The sequence below is a fragment of the Alligator mississippiensis genome, chromosome 1 (genome assembly GCF_030867095.1).
Source record: "Alligator mississippiensis isolate rAllMis1 chromosome 1, rAllMis1, whole genome shotgun sequence".
In the NCBI taxonomy this organism is placed as follows: Eukaryota; Metazoa; Chordata; order Crocodylia; family Alligatoridae; genus Alligator; species Alligator mississippiensis.
This window is the reverse complement of record NC_081824.1, coordinates 249,336,336-249,355,547: the sequence shown is the minus strand read 5'-3', so window position 1 is coordinate 249,355,547 and position 19,212 is coordinate 249,336,336. Positions and strand designations below refer to the sequence as shown.

General features: G+C 46.6%; 1 protein-coding gene across 4 annotated transcripts in view; it reads left to right on the top strand.

Moving 5' to 3' along the window:
• The window catches only part of LSAMP (limbic system associated membrane protein), a 1,444,497-nt gene extending 1,425,610 nt beyond the window's left edge, over window positions 1-18,887 (top strand). For 3 of the 4 annotated variants that reach the window (XM_059720473.1, XM_019476222.2, XM_019476220.2), the window contains one exon: window positions 1,497-9,078. In XM_059720473.1, coding sequence (XP_059576456.1) covers window positions 1,497-1,594 — 98 coding nt within the window. In that variant the 3' untranslated portion in view covers window positions 1,595-9,078. Of the gene's footprint in view, window positions 1-1,496; window positions 9,079-16,703 lie in introns of those variants that run through there. The other variant, XM_019476221.2, reaches the window with a different exon arrangement.
• Window positions 18,888-19,212: the final 325 nt, after the last annotated feature.

The window sequence follows — 19,212 nt, the reverse complement described above, 5'->3', positions numbered from 1 at the left end:
TGGTGAAAGGGGATGAACATTTTGGCCATGGCCATGACAAGGTTAATGAGGTGATTTCATAACTCTTCAGAAGCTTAGATGGGGGTGGGCAGAGGTAAGAGCATGTAAAGGAAAGTGCAGCCAGAACTTCAAGAAGCTCTGGAGGCACCAGAAGAGGAGCTGGAGCCTGGCCCACATTAGAAGACAACATGCCCCAGGGTCCCCCCTCTCCTCTGGCTGCAGAAGAGCAAGTGTCAGGAGACTCCATTACCCGCACAGTGAACACACCCATACCCACAGCTCTGTGCAGGAGCTGACAATTTACTGGCAGGCTTTGGGAACAGTACAGAATAAAGGCTAGCCCACTGGCATGTCCTCACCCCCTGCAGATGGCAAGAGGTTCCACCATTTGGCATAAGGTCAGAAGCCAAGGGCGGAGTAACGAGTGTTGTGTAACCCAGCCATGTACGTATGTTCGGGGGGTATGGTTTGGATGCAGGAATCTCAGATCAAGATCAAGGGGTGCACTGGAAAGGGGCAGGGCCAGGGCCTTGTAAGTTCTTCAGGACAAAGGAATGGAGAGTGGGCAGAAACTACTTTTCTGGAGGCGTTGAGTGACAAGAGTGTGAATCAGGAGACAAAGTGGCCTCCTTGCCTGGGGACCGTGGTAGGGGGTGTGATAGATGGGCCATGCCATACATCAGGCTCATCGGTGCTGACTTTTAGTTTTGCCAGGGGTGGGGCCTAAGATGATGGACGTGTGGAAAGTTTTATCTATTTCAGATGACAGCCCTCTTCCCAAGGTGAGACAGGGCCCAGAGGATCCCATGTAGTTGGCTCCTCTGACCAAGTTAGCTCTCTGAGATCCACTCCATCTTTCCAACCAGTGCAGGTCATGTTTGACCCTGGCGAGAGCACTCTAGGAAATTCAGATTAGAGAATGAATATCTATAGGAACCCCAGCCTCTCAGAGAAGTGGGGTTGGTGCTAGGAGTGGTGTAGACTCTCACTGTGAGGAAGCTCACAGCTCCCCCAGGCCCTGTCTGCTCCAGTAGAAAGCTCTGTAGGAATGGTATCCAAGTGCTGGCAGAGAGAAACCCGACTCTGGCTCACCCACCAGGCTGAGCTGCAGGAAATAGCCCAGTGTTGACCTGTCCCAGCGAGAGGCATTGCAAAGAATGCAACTGAAACATGGGGCATTTGGAATTCCAGTACTCTTCAGTCAGATCCTCTTTCACTGTAGGCAGAGCGGGAGGCTTGCTCAGGACAACCTTACCACTACCCCAGCCTCTCCCAGCAGTTGAAGCAATAGGAAATGGAGGAGAGCATGGTTTGTAGGAGAGCTAACAGGTACTGCTGCCCCAAGATCTCCCAGTAGGAGCCACTGGCAAGGACAGAGCAGGAGCACTGGCTGAGGGAGCTTGCAGTTGCTGCAGTTTGCTTCCTGGAAAAGTATGGACCTGTCCTTTCTCCATGCTTTAACTCTGTCCTCTTCTCTCTTCCCTCTCTTGTTACAGGGCCCGGCACAGGGAGAGTAGACAACGGTTCCATGAGTTTGGCCGTACCACTGTGGCTGCTGGCAGCGTCCCTGCTCTGCCTACTCAGCAAATGTTAATAACATCAGCATTAAACAAAACAGAACAACAACAACAACAACTCGACAACAACAACACACAAAACAAAATGCGTTATACAGGAGACAGAGCGAAAGAGAGAGAGAGAAAGGGGAGGGAAGGGGAGAGAGAGAGAAAGGATTGTTTCTTTCACAACTTTTGTGTGTTCAGGAGTGAAGGGGGGGAATTACAGTGAAGAAGAATCAGCAAAATATATTCCGACTTCTGATAAGGCATCCATCAAGTCATCGACCATATGGGAAGCGACACAAAGTGTGGGACAAAACGGGGAACTGGTGATAGCCGCATCGTACTGATGACGCTGAGATGTAAAAACCAACCAACCACATGATTCCTCCCTTTCTTTCTGTCTCCCTTCTTTATTCCCCTTCCTTTCTTTGTCCTCTTCCTTTCAGCTGTTGAAAGAGAAGGGTCTTCACTTTGGTGTCCTATAGCCACTTCACCCTTGGGCACCCTGGGTCGTTTTCCAAGCGGATGCGCAGCCAGTTCAGGACTTTTGGGAAAATACTCATCCAGAGCTCTTTCATGTACTGGTGTCCCATGAAGGAACCCCACGCTTTCCCCTGCCCTCCCTTCCCCTCAGCACACCCTCTTGCTAGCATCCTCTCCTATATACCCTCTCTGCTGTGGTCCCCTCCCTCTCTGCCCTGAGCTCCGGCTGTGTCAACTGTGCTTAAAAAGGCAGTGGTTTCCATTCTCTTCCTCTCCCCCCTTCAGTTTGGCCGGGTGTCTCTCTCTCTTCCGTGTGTGTCTGTATGTGTGTCTCTCTCTAAAGCATGCAAAGGGAACAGTCCATGTGTACATAAGCTCATCATGCTGTAGATAATGTCCTGCATCGTAAGTGTGAGACACGGTGCTGAGAGATCGCTTGGGCGGATGTGAGGCGGCGGGGAGAGGGTCTTTTGTGACACTGGCTTAGATGGGCCCCACTCTCTTCATCCCCTCCTGGCTTGCTTTTGCCTTGACTTCCTCCTGGTTGGAAGAGTTGATCCCCATCCTTTTTAACCCTTCCCTGATCCACCCCACCTGGCTGGCGCTCAACCTGAAAGCATCAGAATAGCAGCTCCTGCTACACATCAGTGCTTGTGTGTGTGTGTGTGTGTGTGTGCGCGTGTGTGTGTGTGTATGTGTCCAGACAGGCAGAAAATCAGTAGGATTGACCTGTAGGACCATGGATGGCAGAGCTTCAAAAGTACTGCAACAGTCCCACTCCTCTGGAGGTTCTGTGGAGAGTAGTAATTGGTGAGATAGCTTCAACTTCACTTACCTACCCTACACAAAGGTAAGGAAAGGATGATGGTAAATTACTCCTTAGCTGTAAGGCCTCCAAGTGGTAATACTTAACCATTTGGAATTGCTGTGGAAATTGATCCCACCCTTTTAATCACTCTGTCCTCCCTGCTAAAATAAAAGTAGACTATAATATCTATATCTCTATAGATATAGATATATCTATATATAGATAGGTAGATAGATATATAGAGATATAGATATATCTATATCTATATATATGTATAGACATCCTATATACACATGTACTCTATGACTATACACACACACACACGCTCATGCACCGCTCCCCTTGGCTGGGGGTAGGAAGTGGAAGCTGGAGGATGGGGCACAAGAAGCCTAGAAATCCTGGTGGCTGCTGCAGGTGAAGCTGTAGGGGGAGCAGCAGCATGGTGGGAATCCAGAGGCCACAAATTAACTGCTCATGGGATGCACATGGCCCACTGTCCACCAGTTGGACAGTCCTGCTTTAAATGAAACCCAGATTGACTCAGAAAGTATCCCGGACTTGGGACAGCAAAATTAAAAAATAAGTTGGGTCCAATATTTTGGACACATCAGAAAAAAGTGGTGGATGGAGTCTTTATAATACAGTATGCGATGGGTCTACCCTTACCCATCAGTAGATTGTCAGTATTATTTACTTGCTGAGGTTGCTTCTTGACATTGGTGGGATGGAGATGAAGATGGAAGCTTGGAAAAACTCTAGTGACTCTTGTTGGAGAAGGGAGAGTTGACCTGAGTAGATCATTTGAAAGAGAGTTAGTTGAACGCTGCCTATCAGCGTGAATCTCCTGTTTTGGCAACAGAACATAGCATTAACAATTGGAAACAGTGATCTAAAGAGATGCAGATGGCCCATTAGCTGCGCTGAGTATCTATGCAAGGATACAGCAGGATTAATGTATCAGTGCTAAATTCAGCTAGAATCATAAGGGCTTTGGGTTGGGTGTTTGTAGCCATTGCCTGCATTGTGAACCCAGTGTCTGCTTTGGCACAAATGTTGGTCCCTTCACAAGGGAGCCTCAGGGAGTGGAGTTACAAGTTAGGGTTTAGCAGCTATGCTCACAGCACTGGCATTCACAGTGTCCTAATCTTACAGGTACCATTAATCATGCCATTTTATAAATAGCAAAAAATCCACCTCTGCCCCATGAATAAAGACAACTGGGACCTGCCTGGTATAATCTGACAAATTAAAGGACCCTGGGTGCTAATGGGTGCTGTGGATCAAGTCCAGGCCTGAGAAAGCAATGGAAAGGAATGATCAATTTATCTTGCACCAGAACAGGAAGAGTTAATTCTGGTGTGCACTGCAATCCTTCTCCTTGTGCAGCTAAGAAGGGATCTGCAAAGCACTCCCCATAATTCAGTGCCTGCTCAGCAAGGCGGCTCTCACCTTGATCAGCAGCACCACCCGCCCCTGCCTGCCTTCTTTTCTGCTGAGCTCTACACTTTCAGCAGCGACAGGCAGTCAATTAAGTAGGCAGCCAGGGCTTCTCGCAGCCATCCAGGGCTGGTAGATAAATGTTAGTTGCTGACTTCTTTTGTTTTTCCATTTTTGTTAAAGCAGGAGAATAGAGAAAATGGCCATGGGGTGTCACTGGGGAAGGGACCAGCCAGATGTGTGCAGGGGCTAAGATGGGATCTTCTGTAGGGTCTACGCAAAGCATATTGGGATGATGGAGAGCTGGCCCCAAGAAGCATAGTTGGGAATTATTGTGCCTTGGCTTGACACTGCTGCTGCTTGGGAAGCTTTGGGGATATTTCCAAATGCCCAAGGGAGGGCTCAGCATTTCCAGGCTATGCCAGGGTCTGGATGGGACTCCTAACCACTCCTACTTGGTTTTGGCCAGTGGGTCCAGACATTCAGGCCCAGATCCATAACAGTTCCACAGCACTTAGCTCCAGATGCAAAAAGACATTTAAGGTACCTGGCTACTCCGCAAATCCTGCTACTCATTCCAGATTCTCCTAAAATCAGATCTCTATAATCCCCCGCTGTGTTCTTTTAATTCTGGTGGATTTTGCTGAGCTCTGTGGCAGAAGGGTATCAGAAGCTTTGGGGCGGGGGGCTGGAAAACACATCCCCTCCCCGGTCTCGTGCTGTGGAAAACTTGATATTTTACTGACTTTCTCTCTGCAGGATATCTGCATGTTGGTTTGTTGCTGTAAGGCAACGGCTGGCAAAAATTCATTGCTACACGGTTATTTGTGAGGGAAGGGCACAATGCCTTACTTTGTTGTTCTAAGGGGCGCTCTTCATGCTGGTTTATTATAGTAGGGTTGCTTAGGCAGCAGACATTGGTTCGTTGCTATAGAGTTGTATGTAGGTGTTGGCAGTAGATTGTTTTAAGTGAATTGAAGAAAAACCATCAAAGCTTTTTGCTTTGAAAAAAAAAGGCCATAAACAGTAGCAAAACCTGACTATTTGAACCTAGAATGTCAGCAAGCATCACCTTTTAGGAGGAACCAGCTGTTAGAACCAGCCCGGGGTACCAGGGCCCTCTTCCCCAGTGCACTTCTGACTTGTTGTGGCAGACCTTAGCAAGACTGTACCTCTAACTCCCCTCTGTAAAACAGCAAGAAATAGAATTACTCACCCACATGGCTGATGAAAGGCACCGTACAGGTACAAAGTATGACTAGTATTTAGTTTGTTTCTGGGGTCCCCACTCTTGATATCGCCTGTCCCTAGCTGAAGGGGGGGAATACTTATTTAGTTAACGGTCAGGGCCCAATTCGGTGAGCAGCTGAATGCTGCCAGAGGGCTCTTGAGAACCTTTCATTGCCTCTGAAGTCAAGGAGAGTTTCTCAGCACCTCCCAAAAGGAGAGCTAGAGTGAAGGGAAAAGGAGGCTTTGCCAATCATTTCTTTCCTCTCCTCGGAATAACATTACAAAAACACTTTCCACAGTGTGGAGCCCTTACCCCAAAGCCTGCACCCCACCATGGTCCTTCTTGTCCTGTCAATCCAGAAAGCCACGTGCCTGCTTGTTGCTGACCCTCAGTGGAGGTTCAGAAGGGGACACCAGTTCTTTGAAACTGTAGGTGTAATTGTGTTTGATTGATGGAGGTTTAACCTTTAGTGTTATAAAAACAAAAATGCAAAAAAAAAAAAGATTGTATTTCTTCTACGACTTTGTAAATATAAGAGAGTGACATGACATGTCCAGTAATGTCAAGCAGAGGAACAAGCACTTAGATTTAATATATGGTCCCGTACTTGCTAGCAGATTTCTAACCCTGTTCAGATTACCAAGGGGAGGGCGGGGGAGAGGAACTCTTTCTGATAGGAAATGGACTGCGCAAATGCAGCCATCCCAAACCATGTGAACTCCATGCATGATTGCAGCATGTTGTTTGTATGTGTCTGGCTGGGTGAAAAATTATTTTGACCTATGCCTGTGAACTTCTGGGGAGGTAGATGTGAGAATCCCCAGCTTACACTTGTATCTTGCCAATGGGGTGGTTTCCCAGATTGCAGCTTGAGGGTATGTAGATAAGCAATGTCACCCCTGCTTTCTCCACCAGTGAAGTCATGTAAGCAAGTGCTACCATTGGGTTCATGTTAACATTACATTAACAAAGATTTCATTGTTTATGTGCATTGTGTAAACGAATTGACAGTCTTAGTTTGCACACAGTGACATAGCACTTACTGTTCATGGATCATGGGAAATCCCCAGTTTGCTCCCTCCTGGCCCAGTTTTCAGTCACAGAATGTTTATGCCCAGGCCCATATCAGTGTTAGATTGACAAGGATGCCCATTCCCATACTGCTCTGAGCATCCTGCTAAGGGGTCCATATTTGAAACCCGAGCCCATAGCATTAGCAAAGTAAACTATATTCTTCACACAGTCTCAAGGCCAATCAGAAGCTGCAAATCTGGAAGGAAATTTGGGGTAGCGACATTCTTTCCCAAGATGCCTGAGTGTTTGGGGGAGAATGGCTGGGGAGGAAGAGGAACTGGCTTTAACATCATCCTCAGCACCGCCACCACAAGAAGGCATTTTAGTCAGGTCTTGTCATCATTCTTAATTCCTTCACATCTTCTTGCAAAGGAATCCAGCTGCACAGCTAGAAATCTGTTCCCCTCCCAAGTCTTCTAATGCAATCAACTTCCTCTGCTCCAAACCCACTGATCCAGGGCCAAAATCTTCATGGCACTTGACATTATATGGTGAACAAAACCAAGAGTGCCATGGAAGACTGTTCTGGGGAGGAGGTGCTAGAGATAGGGGTTCTAGGTCTGTCTTCTGATGCCATACAATCTCATTTTGACTTACATTTACAGAACCAGCTTGAGACAGGGACCCCAGGAGTGGGTTCTCCATACACGAGGAGCAGAATGACAGGAGGAAAGATGTAGCATGGAGACCACCTCCTTGGTTTAGCTGTTTTGAAGTAAATTGACTGTGTTTGTAGTTCAGATGAAAAATTCCCTGCCATGATGACCAGGGGGGCAGATTGTCACATATTAACCTTGGTCTTACAGAAGGTACATGTCTAGTGGGGCAGATGGGAGCTAAAACTTCATGATTCCTGCTGACTTCAAAAGGTGTCACACCAGTAAAACTTCCGCCTTTTTCCCTCTATGTAACACACTGAAAAGTGCCCCCTGCCAACTCAGATCTTACAGAGAGATACCCTGAGATGTTTGGTTTGGTGGCTGCTTCCCCCATAACCCATCATAAGATGTTCACTTGGAGGAAGTCACCTTGGGTAAGATGTCAGCAAGCTCCTACCTGATTTATAAAGATACCTGCATGGCAAGCAAGAATGTGGAAAAGAGGACCAGGTCTCTAAACTAGCCCAGGGACAAGGAAGGTAAAGGGCTCTAATCTCACTGTGGATTCAGATGAATTAGTACCGTAGGAAGGTAATCTGTCCTGCAAGAAGAAATGCATGAGCCAGTGGAAGAAAGGAAGCCATCTCAAGTTAGGAGGACATGACTGCAGAGTTGGGGGTAGGGCTGGTTGCAGGGCATGGGTTTTTAGGACTCATGTTAGGGGATAAAACAAAGGATCAGATTCCATTAAGGAGGTTTCAAGTTTCCGTGTAGGGCAGGCAGCTTCCCTCTCCCTGATCTGTGTGTGTCTTCAGCATACTTCACAGGCCACATAAAGCCCACCCATTGCAACATTGTAAGTGGGCCTCATCCACCTGCATCTCAGAAAACAAGTGGGCTGGAGTAAGCTCTGCCCTTGGCCATCACCTTCCCCCTCCCTCCTGCCCATAATTCTAGCACCTCCAATGGAGTGCACGTGTGCATGTATGCGTATGTCTACATATAACATATTGCACACACAAGATGCAAGGAGCTCAAGAACACCTAGAAGACCTCCATTGAGGAGATAACTATCATCAGGAAGTGTCTTCCTCCACCATTGCATTTCTTCCCCATGGCATCTCTCATCCCTTCCTCTCTCCAACACAAACCACACTCTTCTCCTAAAACCCCTCCCGCTCACATGATATACTCTCCTGTATCAGATTCCCCCATGACACATGCAACCAGACACACAGTTTTCAAGTTGCTTTGAATGATCGCTCTATAAAAGTATCAGCTTCATGGCTTGTGGTAACCTCCTGCAAACCAGGAAAGGGTGTGTGTGTGTGTGGAGAGGGGGTAAAGAACAACAATTCTCCCTCCGACAGCCCATTCTCCAACCTTTCCATTTCCCCAGCTGGAGCCAAGTCTCATCCTCCAGACCTTAGGGAGGAGGTCCAGTCCTTTCTTCTTGCTACATGGTGGGGTGGTTAGAACTCTCCTCATTAACAGTGTTATATACATATAAATATATATATATCTATATCTTTATATATATTTTTCCCCAGCACCATAGAAATGAGCTGAATTTCTCTTTGACGAAATGAGAAAAACAGCCATTTTATTTTTTGCCATTGGTTTGTTTTTTGGATACTAGCTCTGTGGCAGACAATTTTAAAAGCGCAAGCGTGTGTGTAAAAACAAACAAACAAACAGAAAAAAACCCCCACCCAACGATGACAAAAAAAGAAGCTTTTTTCTTTTTTTTTTCTTTTCTCAATGTATTTAACTTCTTTTATCTTGTTTCTGTTTCTTTACATGTATGAATGCTCTGCTCTTCTGTGATCTTAAAAAAAATACAAAAAAAAATACAAAAATGAAATAAACGTGAAAAGGAGGAAACGTGTCTTCATTCCCTCCCTGCCCCCGCCACCCACCATCTTCCTTCAGAGTGGTGTCTCATCTCAGGAAACACTGCTATAGTGAAATTGTCAATGTGAAGGTGCCACCGAGGGAAAGCAGGGCCTGGGGCTGGGTCAAACGGCAGGAGCCATATACCAAAGCCAGCGGGAGATCCAGAAGCAGAGTCCACAACGCAGTCCAGGGGCAGGATCTGGGGATCAGATGCTAAGTATCAGTCGGGGGGGCGGGAGGGGGGCGCTATCCACAGGGCAAAGGCCAAGAGCAGAGCCAAAACAGGGTCAGGAGTCAGGAAACAGAACCACGGGGAAATCCAAGCCTGAAACCCAGAACTAAGCCAAAAACCATTAAGGAAACAGAAGGCTTTCCCCAGCAGAATGGGTGACTGCCCTGCCGACCCAGGGCCCCAGCTGGTGCTATATGGACAAAGCTGCTCCCAGCAGCCAATCCGGTGGCTCACTGCTCCTAATCTGTAGCAGAGCTCATCAACTCGGGCTTGCTGTATGTGTGGCTGCTGCAGTACTTGGCTCAGGCCGGCCTGCTTGCTCAGAGTCCCTGACAGCACAGGCCCAGGTTGGTCTGCCTGAACAGCATCCCTGACAAGGACTCCTGAAGCCACTGTTTCATTGTAGCTTTGGAATCCAGGAAGATAACACCACTGCCACTCCCCTTTTCCCTTGCCACCAGCATTAGTTGGAAAAGGCTACTAAGCCCCCTAGTTTCAGCATGGGTAAGAGGCAGGGGAGGAGTGCTGGGAAGCAAGTGGTATTAACTCCCTGAATTCCAGAGCTGCAGCAGAAGCGCAGGGGCTACAACGATGGTGGCAGCAAGCTCCCCAGGCCACATCTGACCAAAAGAGGTGTATGACCTAACCCATGAGAGGCCCGACAAGCTGGATGTTTCACCACTAGTGGTGAGTGGCCATGTCTACACGAGATGCTTACTGTGCAGTAGCTTATTACTACTGTGAAGTAGCATCAGGAGGCACAAACCATAGCATGACATTACTGCACAGTAGTAATGAGCTACTGCACAGTCAGCGTCTCCAGGAAGCCATGCGTGGACGCTACTGCACAGCAGCTCTGCTTGCCGCACAGTCATGTACTACTTGGGTATGCAGGTAGTAAGTGACTGTGCAGTAACATCTGTGCAGTCAGTGGCTCATGTAGATGCAGCTAGTGTTACAGTTGAACAGTGTACTCAACAAGTATGTTGACAGACAAAAAATTGCAATGTTTCCAAGTGAAATGCATATGGAAACACTGAAATAAGGAATCATTCTAGCCAGGGGGCACACACATGCCCCCCATAGTATTACCCCATCTAGAACATTTTGAACTAATAGTTCCAGCTTTGGGGTAGGTGAGGGGAACCAGAGGGATGGAGCCCTCCTCCCATACAGCAACATTTCCTGTATCTGTGAAGGGCCTGGAACCCACAACCTGTCTCTACATCTGTGTTCCTTCTGCTGCCCATGTCCTAGGAAGCCAGCAGTGCCTTGGCAGCATAGGTTGGGGCATGCAGCTTGCAGCCATGTTTCAATCTCAGGCTGTGCTGTAGACGAGGATGCAGAGAGGTCAGTGGAAGGCTGTGCTTAGTTCCTGCCCAGAACATGAACAAGTCTTTTTGGCAGCTGCTTCTCCTGAAGCTCTGAGTACCTTTCCTATTCTGTGAGGGTTGGGGGAAGTCTGCATGTGCTCACCTGTAATGACAGTTGAGACAGAAGTGGGACTCAGTTGAAGTAACACAGTAGGAAATGAGACTTGTACATGCCCCTCCCTCCCCCCCCCACCCCACCCCACCCCCCCACTTCCAACCAAAGGCTGCTCCTGAGAAATAATCAGCCCAGGCAAGGCTTTGTCTACCCAGGTCTTAAAACTCCCCAAGGATGGAGAATCCACCACCTCTTCAAGAGGGACACAGAGAATCTAGAGAGGGTTCAGAGGAGGGCCACTCGCATGATTAGTGGCCTCAGTGAAAGACCCTATGTGGGGAGGTTGAGAGAGCTGGATCTCTTCAGTCTTTACAAAAGATGGCTGAGGGGTGACCTTGTAGCCGCCTATAAGTTTATCAGGGGAGGACAGCAGGGAATTGGTGATGTGCTATTTACCAGAGCGCCCCAGGGAGTAACTCGGAATAATGGGTGCAAACTGGTGGAGAGTGGATTCGGGTTAGACATTAGGAAGAAATGTTTTACAGTAAGGGTGGCCAGAATCTGGAATGGGCTTCCAAGAGAGGTGGTACTACCACCCAACTTGGAGGTCTTCAAGACAAGGCTTGATAGTCAGCTGGTTGGGGTCATCTGACCTCGGTCCTTTTTCCTGCCAGAGGCAGGGGGTCGGACACAATGATCTATTGTGATCCCTTCCAACCCTACAATCTATGACTCTGTGAATTTCTCTGGGTAACCTGTTCCAGTGCTTTACTGCCCTCCTAGTGAGAAAGTTTTTCTTACTACCTAATCTAAACTTCTCTGGCTCCAATTTGAGACCATTGCTCCATGTAGGAGAACAAGAGTTTATCAGTGCCTCATTTTTAGTTGGGGGGGGGTCAATACATACCCACTTATTACATTGGTCAAGTGGTTATATTACTGATGGCAACTGGGATGTTGAAAGCATCTGAAACTGGAGAACAGTAATTTTGGTCCATCCAAGTGGAAGGTATCACACAAAACAGGGTGGAATGAAGGGAAGTGTGCTACTGCATGGCATTTTGCTAAGACCCCCTAGCCTTCATTCAAGTGAGCAAGACAACAGTAGGTAGGCACACTACTTGCTAATGGCATCCTTCATACACATTTGGCTAATTAATTATTGGGGATTAGGAACAGGCATGATCAAAATTGCTATTGGGGGAGGAGGAGTCTATTTGATGAGCCACTGGACTGGAAGTCAGAAAATATTTTTTTAGTCCACGCTCTGCCATTGTCGTCCTGCCATATATGACCTTAGACAAGTCCCTTCTTTTCTCTGTGCCTTTATTTCCCTTTCCACACTGTGTCTGTCCTATCCCTTAGAAGGGCAAGGTGGGGGTCCCAAGGTTTTATTCATGGAGGAACGCTTAATTGGTGGGACATCCCACTGAAGGCTATATAATTACATGGCTCTGCACTGCATTGGCTTTATGTTCAATAGGTGTGACGTAATAGAAATACAAACAACAAAGAGAACCCAGAATCTTTCCTTATGTCCATTCCAGTGGATCAGCATGCTGTTACTAAGCTGTATCAGTGAGTGGGTACATCTACATGTGCACTTTAATGTGCGTTAGCTTATTTTAATGTGCATTAAAGTGTCACACACAAAAAACATGCACTTTTACTAATGTGTATTAAAATAGGTTAATGAGCCTTTTTCTAGTACCTCACAATGGGGGTACTAAACCAAATGTGCCTTAGCAAAAGTGCATTAATGAGCATGTAGACACACCCAGTTACTACAGAACACTCAATGGCTACAGACTCGCTCATCAATTTGTTCTCTCGAGAGTCATCACCACCTAAAAACTCCTTTGTAGGACACAAACAAGTGCTGTGAAGGTCCTGAGTGGCTGACAGGCTGCACTCTGGGTGCTAAAGTTTGTTAGTCACTTAGTACTGATTGACTGAACACTGGGTGCAAGCTCTGAGATGGAACTGTCTCTCATTAGCTGTGCACCCAGTGCTTTCATAGAATTATAGAAAATGAGGGTTAAAAGGGACCTCAGGAGGGCATCTAGTCCAACTCCTGCTCAAAACAGGACCACCCCCAATTAGATCATCCCAGCCAAGGGTTTGTCTACCCAGGACTTAAAAACCTCCAAGGATGGAGAGTCCACAACCACTCTGGGTAACCTGTTCCAGTGCTTTACTACCCTCCTAGTGAGAAAATTCTTCCTAATATCTAACCTAAACTTCCCTTGATGCAACTTGAACAGTGGGAGCCGAATCTTAGTAGGAGCTTCTTCATGGTTATTGATGTAGAAATGAAAAACCTTTGTTCATTTGTATATGACCTTGGTTGATCTCTCTTATGAAATTAGAAAAATGGTCTGTTGCCTGAAACCCAGTGCAAGTACAGTTTATAGAACAGGGTAAGATAGGTGAACATGTATGGGGCACAAACATGATTGTGCATGTATACGGGATGACCTGCTGAGGTCCCTTCCAACCCTAACATCTATGAATCTATTAAACCTTTCAGGGGTGGTTGGTGAGTGACAGAGTTGACATAACCTGAAGCCTGGGAGTTTTAGTTTGTGCAATTCAGTAGATAAATGAAATACCATGGCATGGCCCACATACAATTGGGACATACACAGAAGTTACACCAACGTCCCCCTGGCACATAAGCAAGGATCAGACCACAACCTTAACAAATAGGACCAACCACATGCACACATGCATGATTACTCTGTCACAGTGGACTAAGAGGCCATGGATTATAAAGTTATCTCCCCTCCTATCTTTCTGGCACTGCCAGTCAGAAAAGATGTAGCTGTTTGTAACTGGGGCTTTATGTACCTATATAGCCAAATCTTTCTCTTGCAACAGGAGACCAACAAGTTTAAAAGCCCTACAGTTGCCTAGTCCTTTCATTTCCTTCTGTCTGTAAGATTCATTTCCCCAATGACTTGCTCATGTAAGTCTCTAGTTTATAAAGCTCATGTCACCAAATAAAGGAGAAGAGCCAGTATATTGTAATTTATGATGGGTGACCAATCACATGGAACAAACAACAAGCAATCATACCAACTAGTTCTTAGATCCTCCACAAACTACACTGCTTAACACAATAATATTGCCAAAAAAGAACACTTTGAGGAAATCATGAATGTTTGATGAATGAAAACACAGAGGTGGGGGAGGCTTCAACTAACAAACGTCCCCTAAATGCCAACATAGGTTGTCACTACTCTAAGAGTAGGATCCAAAACTGGGCCAGTAGAAAGTACTTACCACGCAGAACTGGAATATCTTGTGTTGCATACTAGATGCATCCACACAAGACGCTTTACTGTGCAGTAGAGCTAATTACTGCACAGTAAACAGCTGCATCTACACGTGCAGACATATACTGTGCACTAATTGGCTCTAAAGGTGAGTAAATTTGCTACCTGCAAATGCAAGTAGCAAATTTACTCAAAATTACTTACTGTGCAGTAGCGCAAGTGTAGATGCCTGACTGGGAGCAAATGTGCTCCTGGTAAGCTGGGCAGCAGGGTGTGGGAGATTGCTCCTAGCCCCTGGGAACTACCTGCTGCCAGAACAGGATCTGCCACCTGAGCCTGCGCAGAGACAATGTTCCCCTGCCTCACAGCAGGGAGCTCCCAGCCCCTGTTCAACAATTCCAGGGCCACAGCTAGGAGATCCTTATCTCCAAGCACTAGCTCCATGGTCATGGGGCTGGCACTGAGAGATTTTTCTCTACCGGCACCAGCCCCATGATCATGGGGCCTGGGCTGAGAGATCCTTCTCTCCTAGCAGAGCTCCATGGTCACAGGGCCAGGACGGAGAGGTTCTTCTCACGCAGCACCAGCTCCATAGCCATGGAGCTGGTGTTGGACGATAAGGATCTCCCAGTCTGGGTTCCATTGTATAGCGGGGACTGGGAACTCCCTGCTTTCAGAGCAGGGGGACATTGTCCCAACCCGGGCTCCAGTGGCAGAGCACACCCCTGCAACAGGCAGGTCCCGGGGACAGGGACCAATGTCACAGCCCCTGCCAAGACATAGCTGTCTCCTGGCCCCTGGGCTAGCATCCAAGGAAAGCCTAGGGCTCCCATTAGCTGCTGCAGGGGCTTTTTGCAGGGCCTCAGGGAGAGGGAGCAGTCTGCTGCTAGGAGAAGCAAATCTGCTCCCACATCACTGCATGTGTAGACACGTGCCTGGTAGAGCTCACTGTCAAATAGTATACCCGAAAGCAAAATGTTCCTGGATTATTTGCATGTGTAGATGCACCCACTGAGTGTTTATGTATGTGTTTGTGTGTACATCTCCCAATATGTGAGGCTATTCCATATTGTATTGATATCCTCTTTCTGCCAGCTGTTATGCTCAAAGAACATTCAATTGATCCATTTTTTGCTGCACAGTAAAGATGGCTGTCTTATTGTTTTTCGTGTTTTCTCATTGAGACAAAGAAATCCCTGCAATACACAAAACTGGCAATTTGGTGGAATCCCAGTGAGCCAGATGTGTCCAGTTCTTCATCCTAAATTGTAAGTGCCAAGTGTCACAAAATAGACCAGCATAACTTGAGGAGCTCAGACCATAGAGAGTGGTGCTAGTTTCATGCTGCTAGTATGATGCTGAATGCCAACTTTGCAAGCGCAAGAGATACATTCAACGTGCATGTGTTGTCACAAGTTCAAGCCATCCAGAAGGAAGGCAACCAAGTAGGTACACTTCCAGCTGCCATATGTACCACTGCTGATCCAAATGGAATTTCAGCCAGCAGAACATTCATAGATGTCCAAACTACCAGGTTTGTCAAAAACATGAAAATATCACCCCCTACAGAAGACCTACCTTATAGCGATGCTCCAAGGTGTTCCATATGTCATAGGGGTGGACTCAAGATCAGTTTGCCTTAATTTCAGTGTGCGGGCCGGGGGCGATCCGGGCCTGTCGTTGCGCACGCATAAATCCTCATTAGAGGACTACGACAAATTCGTTCTTTCCCACGGAGTTGTTGAAGCTCCGCAGGTTCAGTGGTTTCTCGTACAGGAAGGGATACGTCTAGGAATTTATCGGCGACGGGGAGAGGCTAGAGGCTGGTCAGGCCTCTGTTGCCTTTTAAGAAATGCATTGGGTCCGTGAGGATCCGCAGCGCTTAGAGATCTTCACGCTCTCCCTCTCTCTAACTGATTTCTCTCCAACTGATTTCTCTCCAACTTGGGCGGAAGCCACCCAAGCTCTTTATACGGCTAGCAAGCCAATCGCTAGCCATCACGTGTGCATATATTAGAATCAGCCAATAATGTGGCACGAATCTTCATACAAATGGCGGGAACTCCTTGCACCGTGCATTTCTCAGATGCAAAAGAAATGCACCATGCAAAGAAAGCTTCAAATTGGTGGGAAATTCTCCGTTGCACCGGGGTTCTCTTCTGCAGCAGAAAACTCCACCATGCAAGGAAGCTGCAATTTAGCGGGAAAAATAATTTAGCAGTGCCGAAGCACACATAAACAAAAAATCACAACTTTGGGTTGTGACATTCAGAAGACACATACAAATGGCTATGGCCTTGAAATCACCTGCCTACTATCCCATGTGAAGTATGACTCATTGACTACAATAAATAAGCAGTTGTCTTGACCCCATGTCTTGTTACAGCAATGTCTGCTACAGGAAGGAGCAAGGGGTCCTCTACCTTATAACTGTCAAAGGACAGTGAGCAAGCTTGCTAGATGGATAATGGTATGAGCCACTAGGCATTGAGTTAAGAGAAGCGCATAGAGTTGTTACAGACACCATTCAAGATGTCCTAAAGGGCTGGGTGTGTGCAAAGGTTCACCAGTTTAATTTACATTGGATCTGACTACAACATCAATTCAAATGAAGCTGTATCATACTGTGTTTACCCTCTGCCCAAAAATTGATGCAGAGATTGATTGTCTTATAGAACGAAGTGTCCTTGAAGCTACAGGACCAGTGTCGTACAAGACCAAGACTTCAGATAGTGAGATACTCTGCAGACACTTTGACCAGATGTAAGATCAAATTCCAGATGAGCTGCCATCTACAGCTCCATAAGACACTCTACTGCCAGCGGGACTGATTCTTACAAGGCCTTTAGCTATTGTCCTAGACCCATCAAATCTTCCAGCTGCCAAAGTGACTCAAGAAGAACCAAAATGGCCTGCTGCCATCTCCAATGAAATTGCAGGATGACTCCAAACCCTGCATTGAGTCATCTAAGACAAGACACCATCTGGCTCAAGTACTTTAAGTCAAAGGCCTATGTAATCTAGGGGGAAGGGTGTCATGCACTGAGTGTTATGTATGTGGGGGCACTCCTGCCAGGAGGTGTAGATATTCTATGTTGTGTTTGTTATCTGCTGCTGCTTTCTGTTATACTTGAAGAGCATTCAGTTAAGCTTTTTGTGGTCTTCAGTAAGAACTGTGGCCCTGGTCCTCCCTGTCTGATCTCACTGGAACAAATAAATGCCACAAATACACAAAACTGTGAGCTACTGCTGGTCTGGGCCAAGGTGCATTAGCAAGAGTTGTGAGCATAGGATAGATCTGGAAAAGTAAGGATGGGGCCTTAAAGGTCAGAACTGAGGTGTGTTAGCAAAGCTGGGGAGAGTGGGAGATCAGGTCTATAATGTAGGTGGTGCTGCAACTCACAAGTGAGGGGCACTCACAGAGCTGTGTGAAGATCCAGGTATGGGAATAGCAGGGGATGTCAGGGCATTAGTGAAGGACACCAGCAGAGCTACACATATGTCTTTTTTTTCTGCCATCCCTGGACTTAGTGGTGCCAGGTCTCCATTTGCATGTACAGCATAAAAATGTGCATAAAATTCTTATCCCTACCCCCCCCACCACATACATACGTATGCAAACTTTCCCACCAACACATAAAAGTTAAGAATTAATAAAACAGAGACAAGAAAAACCCTGGCAAGTGCAATCACTGTTTTCATTAACATTTTAAGTGGTTATTTTTAATGGTACATTTAACTAACGCTAACTTATCAATGAGCAGAAAATTTGGCTGTTAACATTGGCATCTGCTTAACAAACTGAAGCTCTGCATTTGGTGAGGCGTGAGTGTAACACCAATAATATTACTTGCTAACAGCAGACTCATTAGCATTAATTGCTGCATTTACTACCACGTAGAGCATCCTGTATCTATAACAACATTTATTAGATATAGCTCATTCTCATTGGAAAAAGTGCATAGGAAACAATGATCATTGATGCAGTTCCACCAGGAAACGAGGACATAAATTGGCCACATTCGTTTTAATCTAAGTCATTCAGAGGAAAGAAGGAGGTGACAAGGTAATTGATGGCATTCTGTCCTTGCCCTTTTATTACTAGAACAGTTAGGTCAACTGTAGCTCTGGTGCACCTAAAAATGAAGTGTATGTTACAACCAGGGACCAACAGAAAATTTGTCTATGGGGTCCATGACAATCAATTCACAATTCCAGAAAGACGGAGTTTTTGTGCAGAAAGGCCTTTGTCAGAAAAGATACGGTGCAGCTCAAAAGTAGGGGGCACTGGCAGAGCTGTGTGTAGAGAAGCTTCTACTGCCTGGGTAAGCTTATCCTAGAAATTCCTGCCAGCATACCTCATTCCCCTCCAAGAAGTGCCACATTGCTTGCCCAGACCATTGCTGCTTTGCCAAACTTGCTTTCATGAGTGCAGCTGTCTGAAGTCACCTATTCCACCTATTCCAGAAATGCTTTCTAAGAGACCATTATTAGACGAGTAAATCAGCACCTGACGTTTCCATTTCCACTGGAGATTTCCTGCAGGTGGCCAAGCTAATCAAGATTCCTCAATTCTGAGATCAGATACTGGGTGGGTAGAAACCAGAATGGTGTTCCTGCCATCAAAGAAACTGCACCTGTTTACTCCAGGATCTGGTCCCTTGTTCTAAACCTGTTGGGCCTGAGCCATTAATGTGTTACTTCAGTTTATTTCCTTTGTATCTACATGCCAGATGGGAGTAAAATAAAGTGGCCTGGAAGTGAACTGTGCCCTTCGTTATTCACACCTTCTCTAGGCAATGCCAACAAAACTTGATCAGACCTTTCTAATAAAATGGGTTTTTATCCCAGAAAAATACAGGGTCACCAAAGCTAAAATGTTCTGCTACAAGTTCTCTGTTTCAGCAAACTTCCAGTGAGGTGCAGGCAGATTTCCCGTTGGTCACCTGGTAGGCTGCTAGGAAGGCTGGGCTTCTGTCATCCACAGCTGCTGGGCAGTGCTTCCAAGTAGTGTGTGTGTGGGTACCTGTAAGAGTGTCATGTGTAAGTGGTTACTTTTGCGGGAGGAGTGCAGGAGGGAACTGAAGGGAACAGCACTGCTGTCTGAATAAACAGATGTCATAGCTCTATAAGCTTAACTCCTTGATCTTCTGAGAGCAACACAGAGGGTGTGTCTACTCATGC